This window comes from Lithobates pipiens, unplaced genomic scaffold (assembly GCF_037356315.1).
Source record: "Lithobates pipiens isolate NorthernLeopardFrog02 unplaced genomic scaffold, aLitPip1_a1.2 Scaffold_13, whole genome shotgun sequence".
NCBI classification, from domain to species: domain Eukaryota; kingdom Metazoa; phylum Chordata; class Amphibia; order Anura; family Ranidae; genus Lithobates; species Lithobates pipiens.
The window spans coordinates 292,058,118-292,078,717 of NW_027507718.1; the positions used below are offsets into that span (position 1 = coordinate 292,058,118).

General features: G+C 41.0%; 1 protein-coding gene across 2 annotated transcripts in view; it reads right to left on the reverse strand.

Moving 5' to 3' along the window:
* LOC143974940 (bifunctional heparan sulfate N-deacetylase/N-sulfotransferase 4-like) overlaps window positions 1-20,600 on the reverse strand; it is a 566,687-nt gene that overhangs the window by 245,358 nt on the left and 300,729 nt on the right. For both annotated transcript variants that reach the window (XR_013272301.1, XM_077476810.1), the window contains exon 5: window positions 12,890-13,075. Coding sequence is in view for 1 of the 2 variants with exons in the window: in XM_077476810.1 (XP_077332936.1) it covers window positions 12,890-13,075 (186 nt within the window). In the remaining variant the exon portion in view is untranslated. The remainder of the gene's footprint in view (window positions 1-12,889; window positions 13,076-20,600) is intronic.

Genomic DNA, 20,600 nt, shown 5'->3' on the forward strand with positions numbered 1-20,600 from the left:
GTATAGGTCAAATCTACCCAAGGAGGAAATTTCCTATATTTCCTCAATTTACTTGAGTATGAGTATCACACTGATAAAATCTGAAAGGTTTCTTCATGTTTCCGTAAAGCCTTCTCCAAGCTATCTTACCATGCCTACAGGCTAAACGGGAAGGTTTGTTTTATCAGACACAAAACATATGAGTGGGGAGAATAGTTAATGAACGGTCTATAACATTTTATAATAGGTGTATTCTAAATGATGGAGACAGCATATCAACCAAAAATCCAGAAAAAAATACATAAAACAAATGCTATAAATTAAGTTGCAGTTCAGTGAGTAAGATAAGTATTTGATCCTCAAGTAAAACATGACATAGCACTTGGTGGAGATACCTTTTTTGGCAAGCAGGTAAGAGATAAGACATTTTTGTAGTTAGTGACCAGGTTTGCACACATCTCAGCAGGGATTTTGGTCCACTCTCCTTTACAGATCTTCTCTAAATCCTTAAGGTTTTCGTCTGTCTCTTGGAAACTTTAATTTTCAGCTCCCTCCATACATTTTCTAAAGGATTAAGGTCTGGAGAGTGGAGACTGACTAGGCCACTCAATGACTCTCCTTCTTGAGACACTTTTTGTTGCCTTAGAGGTATGTTTTTGGTCATTGTCATGCTGAAAGACCCATCCATGACCCATCTTCAGTGTTACGGCTGAGGGATGAAGGTTCTCATCCAAGATTTTACAATACATGGCGTAATCCATTGGCCCCTCAATGCGGAAAAGTCGTTCTGTATCTTTAGCAAAGAAACAGCCCCAAAGCATAATGTTTCCACCCCCGTGCTTGACTGTAGGGATAGCGTTCTTAGGGTCATAGTCATCATTTTTTATGTTCCAAGCACGGCAAGTCCCCCTCCTCAAGAAGGTACATGTACAGTCATGCCAATGAACAGCTAAATGATTCAGAGAGTATTTTTACTCTCCTCCCCTCTCTGTCTCTCATAGTCTTTTTTAGCTGCCCCGATTGTGTTGTTATGCCTCACAATGCATTCTTTGTATTGTTGGAATGCTGATACTGACCCCTCCCCTTTACTTTTTAAAGGCCATTTTTTTTTCCTTAATATGATATTTTATGTTTTGTTCTTCTATATTTATTACCCCTTGGAATGCACTCGCTGATACATTTATTTAAAATATTCCTAAAGTACTCCTATTTTTCCTCTGTGTACAATGTTTCAAGGATTTGGTCCCCCTTAATATCCTGCCGCATTGAGCACAGTTTAGAAAAGTTGGCTCTTTTGAAATTTAAATACTTATTTTACTCAATGAACCCGCAACTCAATTTATAACATTTGTATCATGTGTTTTTCTGGATTTTTGGTTGATATTCTGTCTCTATCATTTAAAATACACCTACATTAAAAATTATAGACTCTTAATTTCTTTGTAAGTGGGCACACTTACAAAATCTTCAAGGGATTAAATAATTATTTCCCCCACTATAAGTATTACAAGAACACAGGCTAATCAATGTCTAGCTTTACACACAGGTCAACTAATCTCGGGGCATCAGGGGATTTATAAAAGCAATTCTTTTCTCACTGACCATGATCCTTAGTACATTAGCAGTGTCCATTTTCACTACAGCAAAGATTATATATTTTTTCTCTTAAAACATTTTTAGCATGAAATCACTGCCAAGGATTTCCATCCTGCTAACATTCACTAAATATCATTATATGTTTTCCTTAAAGTGTAAAGGCATAATGCATTCTTTGCATTAAGGTAAACAACTTTCTGTGTGCAGCAGCACCCCAACCCCCTAATACTTACCTGGGCCCCCTCCGGATCCAGTGATGTCCATGAGAGCCCTGGCTCTCCAGGGACTCGCACTTCTGATTGGCTTTTGGCAGAAGCAGGGGTAATCGTCCCTCGCTGCTGTCAATTATAGTCAGTGAGCCAATCAGGAGATGGAGGGGCAGGACTGAGCCATGGCTTAGTGTGTGAATGGACACACAGATCTCGGGAGTATGCCTGCTTGGGAGCCCCCAGAGCAAGCTGACAGGAGGGGGGACAGGAGTGCCATAATTTTCTGTGTACATTAATGTAACTCTGGACTTTTGGACTCTGAGATTCCGAAGCAGTGGTAGTCAACTTTCTTAATTTAGTGTGGCCCATGACATCAATAAAAGGCTTCACATTGTGTTCAGTGAATTAAATGCTACAGGAAGCTTTCAGAGACTACACACATGATATAGGATAGGCTCAGAGATAAAAGATTTATGACAAGAGATAGAGACAATGAACATACTGAAGAGTTGAAAACAGGAGGTTATAACAGGGGTCATAGTACCTGTGTAGTGTGAGCACCTTGTCTGAGTAGTGTGTGTGGATCGTTAGTACTTGTGTATTATAGTTTTGCGAGTGGTCTGTGGGTGCACGTAGGTCTGTGGGTGCACGTAGGTCTGTGGGTAAGTAGGTCTGCGAATGCACGTAGGTTTGCGAGTGGTCTGCGAGTGCACGTAGGTCTGCGAGTGGTCTGCGAGTGCATGTAGGTCTGCGAGTGGGCTGCGAGTGCATGTAGGTCTGCGAGTGCATGTAGGTCTGCGAGTGAACGTAGGTCTGCACGTAGGTCTGCGAGTGCACGTAGGCCTGCACGTAGGTCTGCGAGTGGTCTGCGGGTTCACGTAGGACTGTGAGTGGTCTGCGAGTGCACGTAGGTCTGTGAGTACCTGTGCATTGTCTTGTTGAGTACCTGTGTATTGTCTTCAGTATTAGTGTCAGGAAGCTAGTTGTTGGGTAATTTTGACAGAGTATAATCCCCAATCCTCATTAAATTTAATAAGTACGATGCCCGTTGGGTGTGGAGAGGCAACTTGTTCTACATCTTGTGGCATGTATGCATTCCTCGATCATCCGATCGAGGGTGAATACTGCTGTGCAAAATGTAAGTGCATTGTTTCCCTGGAAGCCCAGGTTCTGAATCTGGGGAAGCAACTATCAGCACTGAGAAGTCCCTCCATACTAAAGGAGAGCCAGGAACATTCACAGCAGGTGCTGGCAGGGGCCAGTACAGAGGTGGATGGAGACAAAGAGGTGCAGGCACTAGAAAAGAGTAGATGGGTGACAGTCAGGAAGGGTAGAGGGACATGTGCCAGGGAGGCCGATCCAGGGCTGGAACATCCCAATAAGTACTCTCCATTGAGTGACATTGGTGATCCCAGTCAGGGACCAGCACTGCTGGAGTTAAGGGACTCTCCTAGCTGCCGGGGGAAGAATTCCTCCAGTGAGACGGGGGGGGCAGTGAAGAGAAAGGAAAGAGATATTCTGGTGGTAGGGGACTCAATTCTTAGAAGGACAGAGAGGCCAATCTGTAACAAAGACATGAAGCGTCGAACAGTATGTTGTCTACCGGGCACTCGGGTTTAGCACATCATGGATCTGGTAGACAGATTACTGGGAGGGGTTGGGGAAGACCCCGCTGTCATGGTGCACGTTGGCACCAATGACAAAGTGGAGTGGATGGAGTGTCCTAAAGAACGATTTTAGGGATTTAGAAGCTAAATTGAGGAAAGGGACCTCCAAGGTAGTATTCTCAAGAATACTACTTGTACATGGAGCCACACCAGAAAGGCAGAGGGATATTAAGGAAGTAAACAAGTGGTTGAAGAGCTGGTGTAGTAAAGAGGGGTTTGGGTTCCTGAAGGACTGGGCCGACTTCTCAGTTGATAACTAGAACTATAGAAGGGACAGACTGCACCTAAAATGAGGAGGGTGCAGATCAGCTGGGAATAAACAGATATATATCGATCAATTATCAGAACTTTTATCTGATGAGGGAACTTACCAAAAATTGGAAGGTGATCCCACCAATCAATATAGAAAGGAATTGGAGGTTCTGATCGATAGTGGGTATCGAACTCATGTTCTAACGACAAAAGAAAAAAAGTATTTAACTCCCAGTTTTAGCAGATTACCGACTATATATACCCTCCCAAAAATACATAAGGATGCTCAGGACCCTCCACCGAGACCCATTGTTAATGGGATCGGGTCGGTATCAGCTAGATTGGGGGAGTATCTGGATACATTTTTACAGGCGAGCGTAACCTCAACCAAAGCCTATTTAAAGGATACAAAAAATCTGTTACAAGATTTAGAGGGTATCTCTTTGAGTGGTGTAGGAGAAGTTTATCTCGTCACTTCTGATGTGGCGAGTCTTTATACCATAATCCAGCATGAAGATGCACTACTGGCCCTAAATTGGGCACTTAGTAAGAGAGAAGATCTCCCTCATACTCAGAAGATTTTTTTGCGAAACGCATTAGATTTTTGTTTAGGTCATAATTATTTTTGGTTTGCAGGTAAATTTTACACTCAGAAGAGGGGCGTGGCTATGGGCGCGAAATTCGCGCCCAGCCTCGCGAACCTCTTCATGAGTGAATGGGAGGATAAAGCAGTGTTCCGTAATAGGAGAACAGAGCTACTTTTTTATAAACGCTACATAGATGACCTGATCCTGATATGGACAGGTACTGAAGCATCTCTGGTCTCTTATTTGGAACAGCTGAATGAGAATACTAATAACATCAGGCTATCCAGTGTGTGGAGTAAGGAGTTTATTAACTTCTTAGATGTCACTATTTTTCGTGTGGGTGATCAATTGCAGACAAAAGTCTTTTTTAAAACCACTGACAGGAACAGCTACCTTCCTATGCATAGTGGTCATCACCCACTTTGGCTGAGGAATATTCCTAAGGGGCAGATGATGAGGGTGAGGAGAAATTGCTCTACCCTAGAGGGCTTTGATGAGCAAGTGACTGTGCTGAAAAATAGATTTTTAGATAAAGGCTATAAAAGCTCCCATCTGGATGCTGTAGTAGAGCAAGTTCGGTCAACCCCGCGGGAAGTATGTCTAAGTAATGCACCTAAGGGTACAAAAAATAATGACCATGAGTGGGGCTTTGTTACGTCATTTCATTCACAGTATCGCCAGGTTGAAAGTATTTTTGAGACTCACTGGCATATACTGTGCATGGATAGAACATTGAGCCGGGTGTTGCCCCCCAGACCTAAATTCATTTATCGAAAAGCCCCCAGTTATGGAGACTCTGTGGTTAAGAAAATTCTAGATCCACCTGAACGGTTACCGTCCTTTTGGGACAAGAATGGCTTTTACGCCTGTAGAAAGTGTAAACCTTGCAGGGAGGTGGGCTGTCCTTTGAGGGGTATTGAGACATTTACATCCCTTATTAATGATCGGACATTTTCCATCAAACATTTCATTACATGTAATACTACACATGTAGTATATGCATTGACCTGCCCATGTGGGTTAATGTATATAGGGCGTACTAAACGGCCACTAAAAGTTAGAATAGCCGAGCATGTATATAATATACGTATCGGGTATAAAGACCACAACGTGTCCCTCCATTTTAAATTACATCATGCTCGGGATCCATCAGGTTTAAAATTTTGGGGGATTGACCATATTGGACCCAATTGGAGGGGTTCCAATATGGTCAGGGAATTGTCTAAGAAGGAAACTCAGTGGATTTATTTGACCGGAAGTCTTGCACCTCGTGGGTTAAATATTGATTTAGATGTGAATTGTTTCATTAGCGATGATTAGATATGATTGATATTTTTTAAATTGTGTATTCCGTTTTATTTATTTATTTTTTATTTTTTATTAATTTTTATTTTTTATTTCCATTTTTATTTTATTTTATTTTATTTTATTTTATTTTATTTTATTTTATTTTTTCTTTATATTTTCCTTATTTTTATCACATAATATTTTTTTTTATTATATAATATTTCTTTATGGGTGACCACAGTAGAGAGAAGAATTACACTCTGCAGTGCAAATATAGGCTGTTTTTTTGGTTATTTTTAGCACTATTTCATTATGGTGCTCCCTGTGCTCTCTTTTTTCCTTCTTCCTGTTTTGTGTCACCGTAGGTAAATGTGCATTAGTGTTTTGAAACATTTTAAAACATTTTAGTGAGGTTTAATTATATGACGAATGTTATACTAAGATCTGTTAAAAGTCTGACTTTCAGTGACTTTCCATCATCAATGAAAAGAAATATGGCATATAGATATATTTGCTAAGTTTATATTGCATGGAGAGCTTTTGTGTCTCTCTATACAGAAGATCCATAGCCTGATGGCAAATGCAGTCTCCGCCCACCCTTGTTTCTGATAGGTTAGAGGGTCTGGGTGGTCTGATTCGCTGATAGCCATGTAGAGGGCGGGATTATGTGATATTTAAATCCGGAACGCCGCGCCGTTAAGCCACGCCCCTTTGACAAAGTCGAATGACGAAACCGGTCAGGGATTGGCTGTACGGCGACCGGAAGTGATGCTTATGCAGGCTGTTACTGGGACAATACACAAACGAAGGAATAGAAGCCCTGTTACAAGTACACACAGCGATTCAGGTATTTGCCTGGCTAATGTAAACAGCTGATTAGGGCTGGTGGTGTCAAGTGTCTGCCATCTGTTTGTGTGATCTGCCACAAGTATCAGCTATACTTGGAGATTTTTTATTGTGGAGAATGCTGAATGTTCACTGCATCTGCCAAATGAGATACTGTTTTTAAATGTGAATAAATCGAAAATTTGAGAAGATCTACTCGATGTGGAGCTTATCTTTTTCCATGTGCTGCTGCTGCTGCTGACGTATGGAGGCGTAATATGAAGTGAATGTGTATGTCCAACACATAGAATCACTGTCTTTATACTATTGGAAGACGGGATCGTATAATCTGAAGTGGTTGTGCTGATAAGGCTCTTTCTTGAGGAATTTCTGGTGAGTTTAACCCCCTGTGGGAGTGTGGAGCACCGTGTGGAGGAATTAGTGTGAAGTGCACCTATTTTTCTACCATTTCTCACTGGAATCACTCACTGCGGCCCCCTTTGCTTTGGACTTATTCACTTCCTTAAATCTTCTGTTGCATTCAGAGCACTGGAATTGTTGGACTGATTATTTGAGTCTGATCGATTTATTCACATGTTATGTCTTAATATAGAAAAAGTTATTGTGTTGATGACACAGAACTGATAGAAGCGCTGCTTGGATTATTATTGTTTTCATCATTTACCTCTGTAAAGTGTGAATTATTAATAATCAATTTGTTCATGTTTGGGAATGAAGATGGCTGAAAAGTTAGAGGGGTTTTTAAACTAGGTGATGGGGGGGGGGAGGGTGCAGAGGTAGAGATAGTCAGCACGGAACATATTCCAGAGGGTAGTATTGGGGGCATTAGTGGTATGTTGACCAAAGCACATAAACCCAAGGTAAGTATAGTAGAAAGTCCTAGTTGCAATCTCGGAACACCCAATAAGAGGAGCCTGGCAGACAAGATGGGTGAACTAGAGATACTATTGTACAAGGAGGATTTTGATTTTGTGGGAATTTCAGAGACCTGGTTCAACAGCTCTCATGATTGGCTGCCAAACATTCAAGAGTATACCCTTTATCGTAAGGATAGAGAGGGTAAAAAAGGGGGAGGTTATGCCTATATATCAGGAATAATGTACAAGTGAATGTGAGAGATGACATCACTAAGGGAGCTAGGGAGGAGGTGGAATCCTTATGGTTAGAGCTCCAAAGGGATGAAGCTAAGGGGAAAATAATACCAGGAGTATGCTATAGGCCCCCTAACCTGAGGAAGGAAGGGGAGACTGATCTGCAGTGTAGAATGAGCCGCGCTAAATACTCAGTGAATATGCAAATAATACACAATCTCAACTCAAATGTATCCAATAAAGTATACACATAACATAATAGCAGCACCCTGTGAAGTGAATAGTTGCAATAGATTCTATGAATAAGTAAATAACGTGTCCAGTTTTAAAACACAAAGAGTCCAACGTTCATTATATAGTGACCAGTGAACCAATTATAATTATAATTCATAAAGACTTCCAGAAACACTCCTCCACCACACCGCCGTGACTTATGTGCGCACACTCACCGGCTGTTTATGCCTCACACTGCCGTGTTTGGCTATAGACGCTTAAACCCTCTTTTCACAGGGATGAAGAGTGACAGATCTTCAGGTGTCAGTCAGAGGCAAATAAACAGCTCCTGATTAATCCTCTTCACACACAGCTGTTTATGCCTCACACTGCCATGTTTGGCTATAGACGCTTAAACCCTCTTTTCACAGACATGAAGAGTGACCCATCTTCAGGTGCCAGCCAGAGGCAAATGCACAGCTCCCAATTAATCCTCTTTACACACTCCACATGTAAATGAAAAAACACAGATAGTGTAAAACCTTCACACACTTTAATCTCATAAAATTTCACTGCATTGCACTCACATGTGGAATATCAAAGGCACACCATAAACAAACTGCACAGCACTCAAAGACCAAAGTAGCTGGATAATGGATGGCCACAGCAGACCCAGGGCTTACGAGATAGCAAGATAGTTTATTATAGTTTAAAGTGGTAACAATCAATGTTATTTATGTTATGTGTTTACTTTATTGGATACATTTGAGTTGAGATTGTGTATTATTTGCATATTCACTGAGTATTTAGCACCGCTCATTCTACATTGCTTGGTAGGATTTTTGCATATTACTATTTATTTAGAGTGGCAGCAAGTGTTTCTGTTGTTTTATTTGATATTATTTATTTATTTTTGTTTTGTTTTTTAGTGTAAGCGCAGTGGTAATACACAGGTGTGAGGGCAGAAGTGTGTATTATTGTTTTTGATTTGGATCTACTGATTACCAACAATACAGACCTGATAACGGATGTGGAAATACGGGGCAATTTAGGGAACAGCGACCACAGGTCAATTGGCTTCTGTATAAATCACACAAATAGGAAACATAAGGGGAATACAAAGACACTGAATTTCAAAAGAGCCAACTTCCCTAAACTACAAACCTTACTAGAAGGCATAAATTGGGATAAAATCTTAGGAACAAAGAACGTGGAGGAGAGGCGGGTTTGCTTTAAGAACATATTAAATAAGGGCATTAGCCAATCCCATTGGGTAATAAATTTAAAAGAGTGAACAAAAGTCCTGGATGGCTTAACTCCAATGTAAAAATGCATATAAAAGCAAAGGAGAAGGCCTTCAAAAAATACAAGCAACAAGAAATGTAAGTGTACAATAAGGACGGCTAAGATAGAACATATACATAGCGGAGGAGAGCAAAAAAAAAAAAAATCCCAAGAAATTCTTTAAGTATGCAAATAGTAAAAAAATGGAGGACAGACCATATTGGCCCCATAAAGAATGAAGAAGGACATCTGGTTACAAAGGAGGGGGAGATGGAAAAGTTATTGAATTTATTCTTCTCCTCAGTCTTCACGAGGGAATTGGGGGGCTTCAGTAAACAAAACTGCAGTGTTTATCCTCAAGACACATAACAGGAACCACCTCCATGGTGGTTTATCCTCAAGACACCTCCATGGTTAACCACTTGCCAACCAGCGCACGCCGATGTACATCGGTAGAATGGCGCAGCCAGGCAAATGGGCATACAGGTACGTCCCTTTAAATCTGCCACCATGCCATTGCATGCACGCCGGTGGCGGCATGCACGCGCGCTGGTCGGAACCTCTGTGAGTCCAATTGCGGGTCCCACAGACTCGATCGCTGTGGGGATACCCGTGATCGTCTCACGGGGAGGAAGAACGGGGAAATGCTAATGTAAACAAGCATCTCCCCTTTCTACCTAGTGACAGTGTCACTGATATCTGCTCCCTATGATTGGAGCAGAGATCAGTGACGTGTCATACACAGCCACACCCCCCCACAGTTAGAAACACGCCCCAGGGCTCACTTAACCCCTACACTGCCACCTATTGGTTAATCCATTCACTACCAGTGTCATTTACACAGGAATCAGTGCATTTATATAGCACTGATTGCTGTATAAATGACAATGGTCCCAAAAATGTGTCAAAAATTTCAGATGTGTCCGCCATAATGTCGCAGTAATGATAAAAATCACTAATCACTACCTTTATTAGTAAAAAAATTTATTAATAAACATGCCATAAAACTATCCCCTATTTTGTAAACGCTATAAATTTTGCGCAAATCAATCAATAATTGCTCGTTGTGATTTTTTTTACCAAAAATATGTAGAAGAATACGTATCAGACTAAACTGAGGAAAAAAATATATTTTTTAGATATTTCTTGGGGAAAAAGGAAAAAATAATGTTTTTTTCAAAATCGTTGCTCTTTTTTTGTTCATAGCGCAAAAAATAAAAACTGCAGGGGTGATCAAATATCACCAAAATAAATCTCTATTTGTTGGAAAAAATGACTTAAATTTTGTTTGGGAGCCACGTCGCACGACTGCACAATTGTCAGTTAAAGGGAATTTTTTTTTTACGTGGGGTCCCCCTAAAAATCCATACCAGACCCTTTATCCGAGCACGCAACGTGGCAGGCCGCAGGAAAAGAGTGGGGATGAGAGAGCAGCCCACCCCTGAACCATACCAGGTCACATGCCCTCAACATTGGGAGGATGCTTTGGGGTTCTCTCCAAAGCACCATGTCCCCATGTTGATGGGGACAAGGGCCTCATCCCCACAACCCTGGCCGGTGGTTGTGGGGGTCTGCGGGCAGGGGGCTTATCAGAATCTGGAAGCCCCCTTTAACAAGGGGACCCCCAGATCCCAGCCCCCCCTGTTTGAAATGGTAAGGGGGTACAAACGTATCCCTACCATTTCACAAAGAAAGTGTAAAAAATAGTTAAATAAGACAAACACACTTTTGAAAAAGTCCTTTATTAAAAAAAAAAAAAGGAAAAAAGATTCCAGCGGTGGTAGATTAGAGTTCCTGACAGCCCTTTCATTGTATTAACCCTTGTCACACCAGAAGATTAAGGTAGTAGGTGTGTAGGACAGAGGATTTTTTCTACTGAAAGGAAAATAATTAAAGCAGAGTTCCACCCAGAAATGGAACTTCCGTGGATCACATTCCCCGCCTCTGGTGCAATATTTGGCACCTTTCAGGAGGGAGCTGATACCTGTCAAATCAAAATATCTGCTCCCGCTTCCAGTCTTGTGCATCAAACTACTCAATATCTGGCCCCTCCCCCGCTGCCTTCTGGGAGTCACAGAGGTCCCCAAAGACAGCAGAGACCATTCAGAATGTGCAACGTGACTCACGCATGGGTAGTAGAAAACAGGCTAAGAAGCTGTAAGGCTTCCCTTAGTAAGGATACCGGTGCCTGTGCCCAGAGCCGAGGGACGGGTCAGCTTTGGGATGCCCACATTGCAGGCTCTCTGGACAGGTAAGCGTCCATGTATTAAAAGTGAGCAGCTGTAGTATTTATAGCTACTGACTTTTATGTATCTTTTACCCAGGCGGAACTCCGCTTTAACATGAGGGACACATCATACCAACTGTAAGTTATGTCCTTTGTGCCAATTGTTATTTCTTCATTTTTAGCTAAAGTTAAAGGGGTTGTAAAGATAATTTTTTTTTTTAAATAACAAACATATCATACTTACCTCCACCGTGCAGTTTGTTTTGGACAGAGTGGACCTGATCCTCGCCTTCTGGGGTCCCTCAGTGTCTGTCTCGGCTCCTCTCCACAATAGCTAAGCCCCCCTCTGGGAAGTTCTCTCCCAAGGGGGTTAGCTTGTGGGCATGCTCCTGTGTCACTGTATCACTCGGCCCCGCCCCCCGGCACGCCAGGTCATTGATTTGATTGACAGCAGTGGGAGCCAACTGCTGCACTGCTATCCGTCATCCAATGAAGAGCCCACAAAATCTTGGGAAAGCAATGCGGGATCGCGCCTATGGAGATTTGGGGCTCAGGTAAGTAAAACAAGGGTGTGGGGGTTGGCAGAGAGTGCAAGGTGTTTTTTCACCTTAATGCATTAAGGTGAAAAAACACAAAGCTTTACAATCCCTTTAAGCTTTAATATTTTCTTTGAAAGCCTACACAAAACCACAAACCACAAAAGTCAATGTCACTACTATTAGGCCACAATGAAAAAAATATATTTTCTCATTAAATATAGACACACAATGCTCAAATGCACACTTGTCTACTTCTTTCAAAATAAACCAGACTAAAAGAAATAAAGAAAATATACGACACTGTTAAGCAGGATTTAAACCTTGTATCACAGTTGCTGTTATTTTTTCTGAAACTTTAAACTAGTAAAATTATCATGCAATTTATGTCTTCTCAAAACTATCCTATTCTGCACAGTGATTTAGGAGGGGTTTACTTGTTGTTTTAATGCATTGCTTAAACTAGGTTAAAGGGCATACAACCTGGTATCAGCAAGGCAGGGGAATGTTTTTTTTATTACCATTTTTTGAATATAATTAATAGTTCAAATGCTGAAACTGGGTTAAAACCTTATAGAGAGCCTTAGCCAGTACATTCACCAATTTTACAATATCTAAAAAAAAGATCTATTATAGTTAAAAATTGCTGGGTATCCACCAACTGTCATATCCCAGTTGATACAAATGTTTGTAAATATGCCCCATAGGCCACATTAGACAAAGTGACCACAATAGAAACAACAGCCATCTATATGGAGGCCTAGTATTACATTGCCAATTCTAAAGTAATTTACACAGCCAGCAATATAATGTAATCGTAATGTGAATATATTAAAGATGTGTGAATACATTTTCCTAGGTTGATGTAGAAATAACCAGTCCGCTGCAAAATTATGGAAAATATGGACATATACAAGTTCAGATTTTCACATATCAGGCTAGTTATTTTCTAAGATCATTCCACTGCGTGTGTCATGTATTTCTTTCAACAAATATGATAGTCATTAGTGCTCAACCTTTTACCTAACATCTACTAAAGTAAAACATAAATTTAATAAAGCTATATATTCAGGTATAAAAGATATGCAACCTTGCAAGGTTATGAATATAATTACCATTATCCCATTGTGCACAAAGCCATGTCTGTACCGGGCAGGTTTCAGATGAGGGTATTCTTCAGTGCTTGTAACTTTAATGCCCCATACCCTTTTCCAGGCTTCGTAAAGCTGCACATGTACTGGGTAGACACCTGAGTGATGGGGTGCTACTGCATAACCCATGTTTGTTGGAATGCCATGTTGCTGAAAAATAAAATAAAAAATAGGAGTTAGTATTAGCCAAGAGAAGCAAGCTTTTAAAAGTCAGATGGAATTCACAGAAAATATTTAAAGGCATAAAGGTTACAGTGTACATATTGGTAAGCATTATAGCAAATTTGTTTTCTACAGAAATAAGAACAGTGCTGACAGCTTTTTGAAAAAAGACAGAAATGAGGCCCTAAGCTGGTTAGCCCCCTCTTTCAATCTACTTTCCATATGCATACCCTGCTCCCATGTTTCAATAATATAAGAAAAATAAAATCATGACTTGCAATTTTTTTAAATATTCCTACAACCTAAATTGATAATGCAATTAAAACCTCAACAACTCACCCGTTTAGACCTAATGAGCACCTGTGGTTAAAATTTTAAATCATATATTACATTCCACATTATATTCCATTTATGTATAGCCTAATCTTATTATTCTGAATGCTCATTAAACGTACTTTGTGAAGACCCTCACATATTTACTGCCTTGAATTTCATCTCACATATTCTCTGTTCTGCGTGTAGACATTGCTGTGTTCCAGGGTGCTGCTGACCACATCACCGCGTGAGATTAATCAGCTTTCCCCTTTTTCTGCCTCCACTGGGATGGGAATTGATTGTGCAGTTTCCCCAGCCTCCCCGATGGATAAAAATATGGCAGAACTAGCTGAAAAAGACCTGCATCAGACCAGCCTAACTACAGATCAGCCAACTGTGCCCTGTTACCTTTTCTGGAGACCTAGTACTTAGTGCTAGTTTTTCTGTACTTCTACAACAGGAACTATCAAAAGCATGTGCTATCATTGCTATGGATTTCAAGAGTGATTTGCATAGTATTGGTGAACGATTGGATACCAGAGAGTCCAAGATGGACACTATGGTTAAAAGAGTAAGTCAGATCACCAATATGATTGCTTCTCTACAGCAGCAATTGGCTCAAGTTCATGCACAAATAGAGGACCTGGAAAATTGGTCTCGGAGGTATAATTTCAGGACCTGGCTTCTCCCAGAGACCGTAAATTTGGGATCAACTGTTCAATCGCTGATGTAGTATTTGAAACCCTTTGAATTTGAACTTCTGCTTCCAAATATCTGAACATATATATACTGTGTTTTATTTGTCAAATGGTCTGGACAAGAACTGGGTTATAGTAATCTTCATTGCAAGACAGTTCCCATTTACACCTAATGTAGTAGTGATAACAAAGGCTGGTACATTATGGTAGCAGGGAAATTGACCGAACATGCAGTAAGTTTTTTTCCTACTATGCTCTCAATATGGGACAGATGACTTTCTTTCACAATATGTTAGAGGTTTTGATGCCTCACGCGGTGGGCCACGTAGTCTTGTGACAGCAATATCTCATTAGACCACATTTTAGATAAGTCTAACTCACACATAGTGATCCTGAAGCACACTCCAAGGCCAAGCAGCATTTTGGCATGCTTATTGCATTCCTATTACATTATAGACATCTGAAGGTATAGTCACCCTACAACCAAGGAGTATACATTCTATTCCCGTGCACTAAGAACCTATTTAAGAATAGACTACCTATTTACTTTACCACCATTGCTCCCATTCATCATGTCAACCAAAATAATGGCTACCCTGTGATCACACCACTCCATCAGTTCAGATAACTTTATCATGGCGACCTAATGCTTTTTTGCTTAAAGTGGATGTAAATCCACTCTCATAATTTCTAAATTACTTCCATGGTGCCTATCTATAAGGATATATATGCCTTCTGCATGTATCCTTACCTGCCAAATATCTCCCCTTTAGCTGTTTGGAGCCCTGCAACACTCAGGATTCTGTGGGCAGGTCTGTTGTCCAGGGCTCGTGGGTGGAGTTGTGATGTCAGTAGACTCCTCGGCCACCTCCACACTCCCCTTGGCCAGGCATTGATATTTCTTACACTGAATTTCTGCTGGTCTCGTGGATTATGCCCCATGATCACTAACATCCAGTCAAAGCCCAGGAAAGTCACCATGTGACTTCAGCATGCCCAATCATGCTGAGGTGTGGAACAGCCACTCCTGGGAGAGCTGGAGAAGAAAGGAGGGGAGATGTAAAGTCCTCTTTCACACTTGTGCATGAGATAAGTAAATCACCCGTCACTGACAGCAAGGGGGAAGAAACAGACACCTATTTCTCTGTGTGTCTGTTTTTATTTTACTGAAAAAAGATGAGGATTGCTCAGAGCTGGGTTACCTCTTCGTAGCAAGACTGGGCACAGATGAAATTTCATCCTCTGCTGTAACAGATATGAGTCTTATTTTAAAAAAAAAAATGGGTTTACATGCACTTTAATGACCCCTAATATTTTCAGAAAAGTAGACAATGCACTACGCCAATAGTTTAGCAAAAATTCTTCTACTGACACTTCCCTGATTATTAACTGGGCAGCTCACAAGGCAACTATCTGTGGTAAATTGATCCAAATCACTTCCAGAGCAAAACAATTGTGCGAGCACACTATTAAACAGTAGAAAGAGGAGTTACAATGACTCCTGAGAGAGCAGAAGTCTTATTCTCAATTAGACCTTAGACACAAAATTGATTTTGCACACACAGCTTTGAATCTCAGCCTAACCATGACAGTTGAAAAGTATATTTGCTGGTCTAGACACTTTTATTATACTATAGCAGATAAATCCAATACTTTACTGGTGAGAAAACTCACCTCTCAACTCTATAACCCCGGCCTACTGAAATTGCACTTACGTAAAGGTCAACCAACCCAAAATCCACAGCTGATCTTACAGAAATTCTTTAACTTCTACTCTAAGCTCTATGCTTCTCCCAAACTGTTGTCTAAGATTCAGGCTGATGCCTTTTTTCAAGATTTCCCTCTTCCTCAAGTGGCACGTTATCATATAAACATAATGAAAGACAAATTTACTGAAGCAGATATCGCAATGGCTATTAAAAGTCTTAATCCATACTCCTTATATAGAAATTCCAGTGGGTCCCTATTTTAGACTTCTGGAAGTCTATTGTTAATAAAATGGTCCCACTGTCTATAGTCACATATGAATCTAGAGGATGCCTTAACAAATTCTCTAAGTCATGGGACATCTGGACGAAGTCAATGCCCCCATGATTAGATCTGCTTCCCAGTATTTGACATAGGTTATTGCAATGTAATGTGGGTACTTGTTCTCCTGAATCCTGAGTGCCTACCAGCAGAAACGAGTATGGTCACTTTGACTTGGTTGCCAAACTTTTAAGTTTTGTTAGCTTTTTTTTTTTCAGTGTTAATAAGCCTGGGTATGCCCAATAGGCTTTGTTTTGTACACCCTAACTCTTACATTTAAAAAAAATTCTTAATCAGTCAAAGCTTCAAGTCCCGATGGCTTCTTCAGCCTTTACTATAGGAAGTACTCTAAAATATTGATCCTACATTTATGCTCCTTATTATAATGATCTAAGAAAAGTTATAAATCTTTCTACAAATGAATTGCATTTATACATACCTAAACCAAGTAGGGTCATGGGGACTGTGCAAACTACCACTCTATCTCAGTGTAGATCTCAAAATAATGTCTAAAGTGTTGACTAGCCTCTTGAACACTTTCTTATCTACATACATACTGTACATCCTGATCAAGTGGGCTGTGCCCCACATACTGTAGGCAGGTACACCTTTACAGTCTGATTGGGATGGACAAGGTGAGGCATGCTATTGACATTTGATATTCACAGGGCCTTTGATTCTCTATCATGGGATTATCTCTTCTACATTCTGTAAAGTTTTAACTTTGGACAAAACTTCCTAACCATACTACTAATTTTATACAGAGAACCCGTGGTCTGCCTATCAGTCAAAGGGTATAGCTCGCAGTCCCTACTGATATATAGGGGGACTCGGCAGGGCTGTCCCCAATCCTATTTATATTGGCCTAAGAGCCCTTGGTCATCAAACTTAGAAGTCAGCATAATATCAAGTGCATATATTGCAGGATTGAGAAGAAAAATTTGCTTTGTTTGCAGATCTTTATTTAGTCCTCAGACACTTCACATCTATCTCAGATCTCAAGGTTAATCATTCCAAGTCCTTGGCGCATAATCTGTCCCTAGAAGACCACACCATGCACATCTTGCAGCATTCCTTTCCCTTTAAATGGCAATCTAAAGCCCTTCCCTAAATATCATGTACAGGAAAAATTATCCTTCCCTATATAAGAAATGAAAATATGAACAGATATATGGGTTGTTCATCCTCCACCATGGTTCTATTGATTGTACTCCATAAAATGAATAATTTGGCAAGAATTTTATATTTTGTTCCGAACCCTTCCTATCTCGCTTATCATGCCTTGCCTAAAAACCTTCCAACAGAAGCTGTTGAAATGTTGAAATGTATATGGGGGGATAAGGAACACACATTGAATAAATGTACACTGTACACTCCCAAGCTAGGAGGAAGCCTAGGGGTGCCAGACTTAGCTAAGTACTTTTATGCCATGCAGCTAGCCAAGTTGATTTGCTTTCATACCCAAAAAAGCCATCCAATATGGATGAAACTAGAGTCATCTCTCTATGCTGCTAGATCAATCAGCCACCTGATGTGATGTGAGCAAAAGACAGACACTGATTATACTATGCACTACATGCTATGTATGTATGTATGTACTATGCGCTATCATTCTTCCTTAATTTATGGGGCAGATTGGCGCCCATGTAGGGATTTAAATCTCTGCATATCCCACTGGTCCCACTTCTTCCAAACCCAGCCTCCTCCTTCAGACTTCAGGTCTCAATCCTCAAAATTTAACTTGGTGGACCAATGAACGTCTTATGTGTATTGCGGATATGTGTGACCATAGAGGTGTCTTGTTGAAACAATTCTTACGAGAAAAATATCAGCTTCCTGACTACTTTAATAGACTATCTATGTTTGAAGTTTGACAAACACACTGGCCACATAAGCCCATAGCAACAATAGCATCTTCTGTCCCTTGAGCCTCCCCGCTATGCATTAGGGGAATGCGGCCTGGAGAGTACAGTATTTCATACATCGTAGACCTACTCAAAAGCAGACATGGGCCGATCACCCCTGAACCCAAACCCAAAGTTCTAAACCGAACGACGAATCCCATTGAAAACTATGGGAGCCAAAGAGGAAGAATCAAAAGTGCCCATTTTGAAGGCTTATATGCAAGTAATTAGCAATAAAAGGGGTATGGGGTCTGGGTACTGCCCTAAGGGACATGTATCAATGCAAAAATATTTTTAAAAACAATAATTTTTACAGGAGCAGTGATTTTAATTATGCTTAAAGTGCAACAATAAAAATGAAAAATACCCTTAAATATAGTGCCTGGGGGTCCCCTTAGTGTGCATGTAAAGTGGGCCATCTGTAGAATACATATACAGTATCTCACAAAAGTGAGTACACCCCTCACATTTTTGTAAATATTTTATTGTATTTTTCCATGTGACAACACTGAAGAAATGACGCTTTGTTACAATGTAGTGAGCGTGCAGCTTGTATAACCGTGTAAATTTGCTGTCCCCTCAAAATAACATACAGCCATTAATGTCAAAACCGCTGGCAACAAAAGTGAGTACACCCCTAAGTAAAATTATGTCCAAATTGGGCCCAAGGTGTCAATATTTTGTGTGGCCACCATTATTTTCCATCACTGCCTTAACCCTCTTGGGCATGGAGTTTACCAGCGTTTCACAGGTTGCCACTGGAGTCCTCTTCCACTCCTCCATGATGACAACACAGAGCTGGTGGATGTTAGAGACCTTCTGCTCCTCCACCTTCTGTTTGAGGATGCCCCACAGATGCTAAATAGGGTTTAGGTTTGGAGACATCCTTGGCCAGTCCATCACAATTACCTTCAGCTTCATTAGCAAGGCAGTGGTTGTCTTGGAAGTGTGTTTGAGTTTGTTATCATGTTGGAATACTGCCCTGCGGCCCAGTCTCCAAAGGGAGGGGATCATGCTCTGCTTCAGAGTGTCACAGTGTTGGCATTCATGGTTTCTTCAATGAACTGTAGCTCCCCAGTGCCAGCAGTACTCATGTAGCCTCAGACCATGACACCCCCACCACCATGCTTGACTGTAGGCAAGACAAACTTGTCTTTGTACTCCTTATCTGGTTACTGCCACACACGCTTTACACCATCTGAACCAAATAAGTTTATCTTGGTCTTATCAGACCACAGGACATGGTTCCAGTAATCCATGTCCTTAGTCTGCTTCTCTTAAGCAAACTGTTTGCTGGCTTTCTGGTGCATCATCTTTAGAAGAGACTTCCTTCTGAGAAGACTGCCATGCAGACCAATTTAATGCAATGTGCAGCGTATGGTCTGAGCACTGACAGGCTGCCCCCCATCCCTTCAACCTCTGCAGCAATGCTGACAGTGTTAATTTCTCAAAGACAACCTCTGCATATGGCACTGAGCACATTCACGCAACTTCTTTGGTCGGCCATGGCGAGGCCTGTTCTGAGTGGAACCTGTCCTGTTAAAGCGCTGTGTGGTCTTGACCACCATGCTGCAGTTCAGTTTCAGGATCTTGGCAATCTTCTTATAGGCTAGGCCATCTTTATGTAGAGCAACAATTCTTTTTTTAAGATCATCAGAGAGTTCTTTGCCATGAGGTGTCATGTTGAACTTCCAGTGACCAGTATGAGAGAGTGAGAGCGATAACACCAAATTTAACACACCTGCTCCCCATTCACACCTGAGACCTTGTAACTCTAACAAGTCACATGCCACCGGGGAGGGAACATGGCTAATTGGGCCTAATTTGGTCATTTTCACTTAGAGATGTATTCACTTTTTTGCCAGTGATTTAGACATTAATGGCTGTGTGTTGAGTTATTTTTAGAGGGGACAGCAAAATTACACTGTTGTACAGGCTGTACACTCACTAATTTACATTGCAGCAAAGTGTCATTTCCTCAGTGTTGTCACATGAAAAGATCTAATAAAATATTTACAAAAATGTTAGGGGTGTACTCACTTTTGTGAGATACTGTAACGTGCTGCAACAAAATCCCATTTAAAATGACTCAAGGTTACAATTGCCAGTGTTCTATCGAATAGTACCCTCCGCCGAAAAGTGCCTGCGCAAGTGCTGTGCGGAAGGGCACCCCAGCTGATTTCCTGATCAGCTGGCATGATATCACCATGGTTTATGCGTACATTGTAGGAAGCATTTTTCAATGGGAGATGCTATTTGACGGACACAATTGAAAGCTATGCAAACAGCGGAGGGAGACTATAGTTATCAGATTATGCCTCGCTGTTGCAGGGTGGTTTGTGGCTGTGTTGATGAGTGAGTTTTGTTTGTGTTGCAACCTGCCCTCAAAACACCAAACCCATCCTGCAACACACACAAAACCGGACCTTCAGCACACTTTAAACCCACCCTGCAACAGCGAGGCACAATCTGACAACTACGGCTTCCTTCCACTGTTTGTGTAGCTTTCAATTGTGCCCATGAAATGATATCTCCCGTCAAAAGACACCTATTACAATGTGAACATGC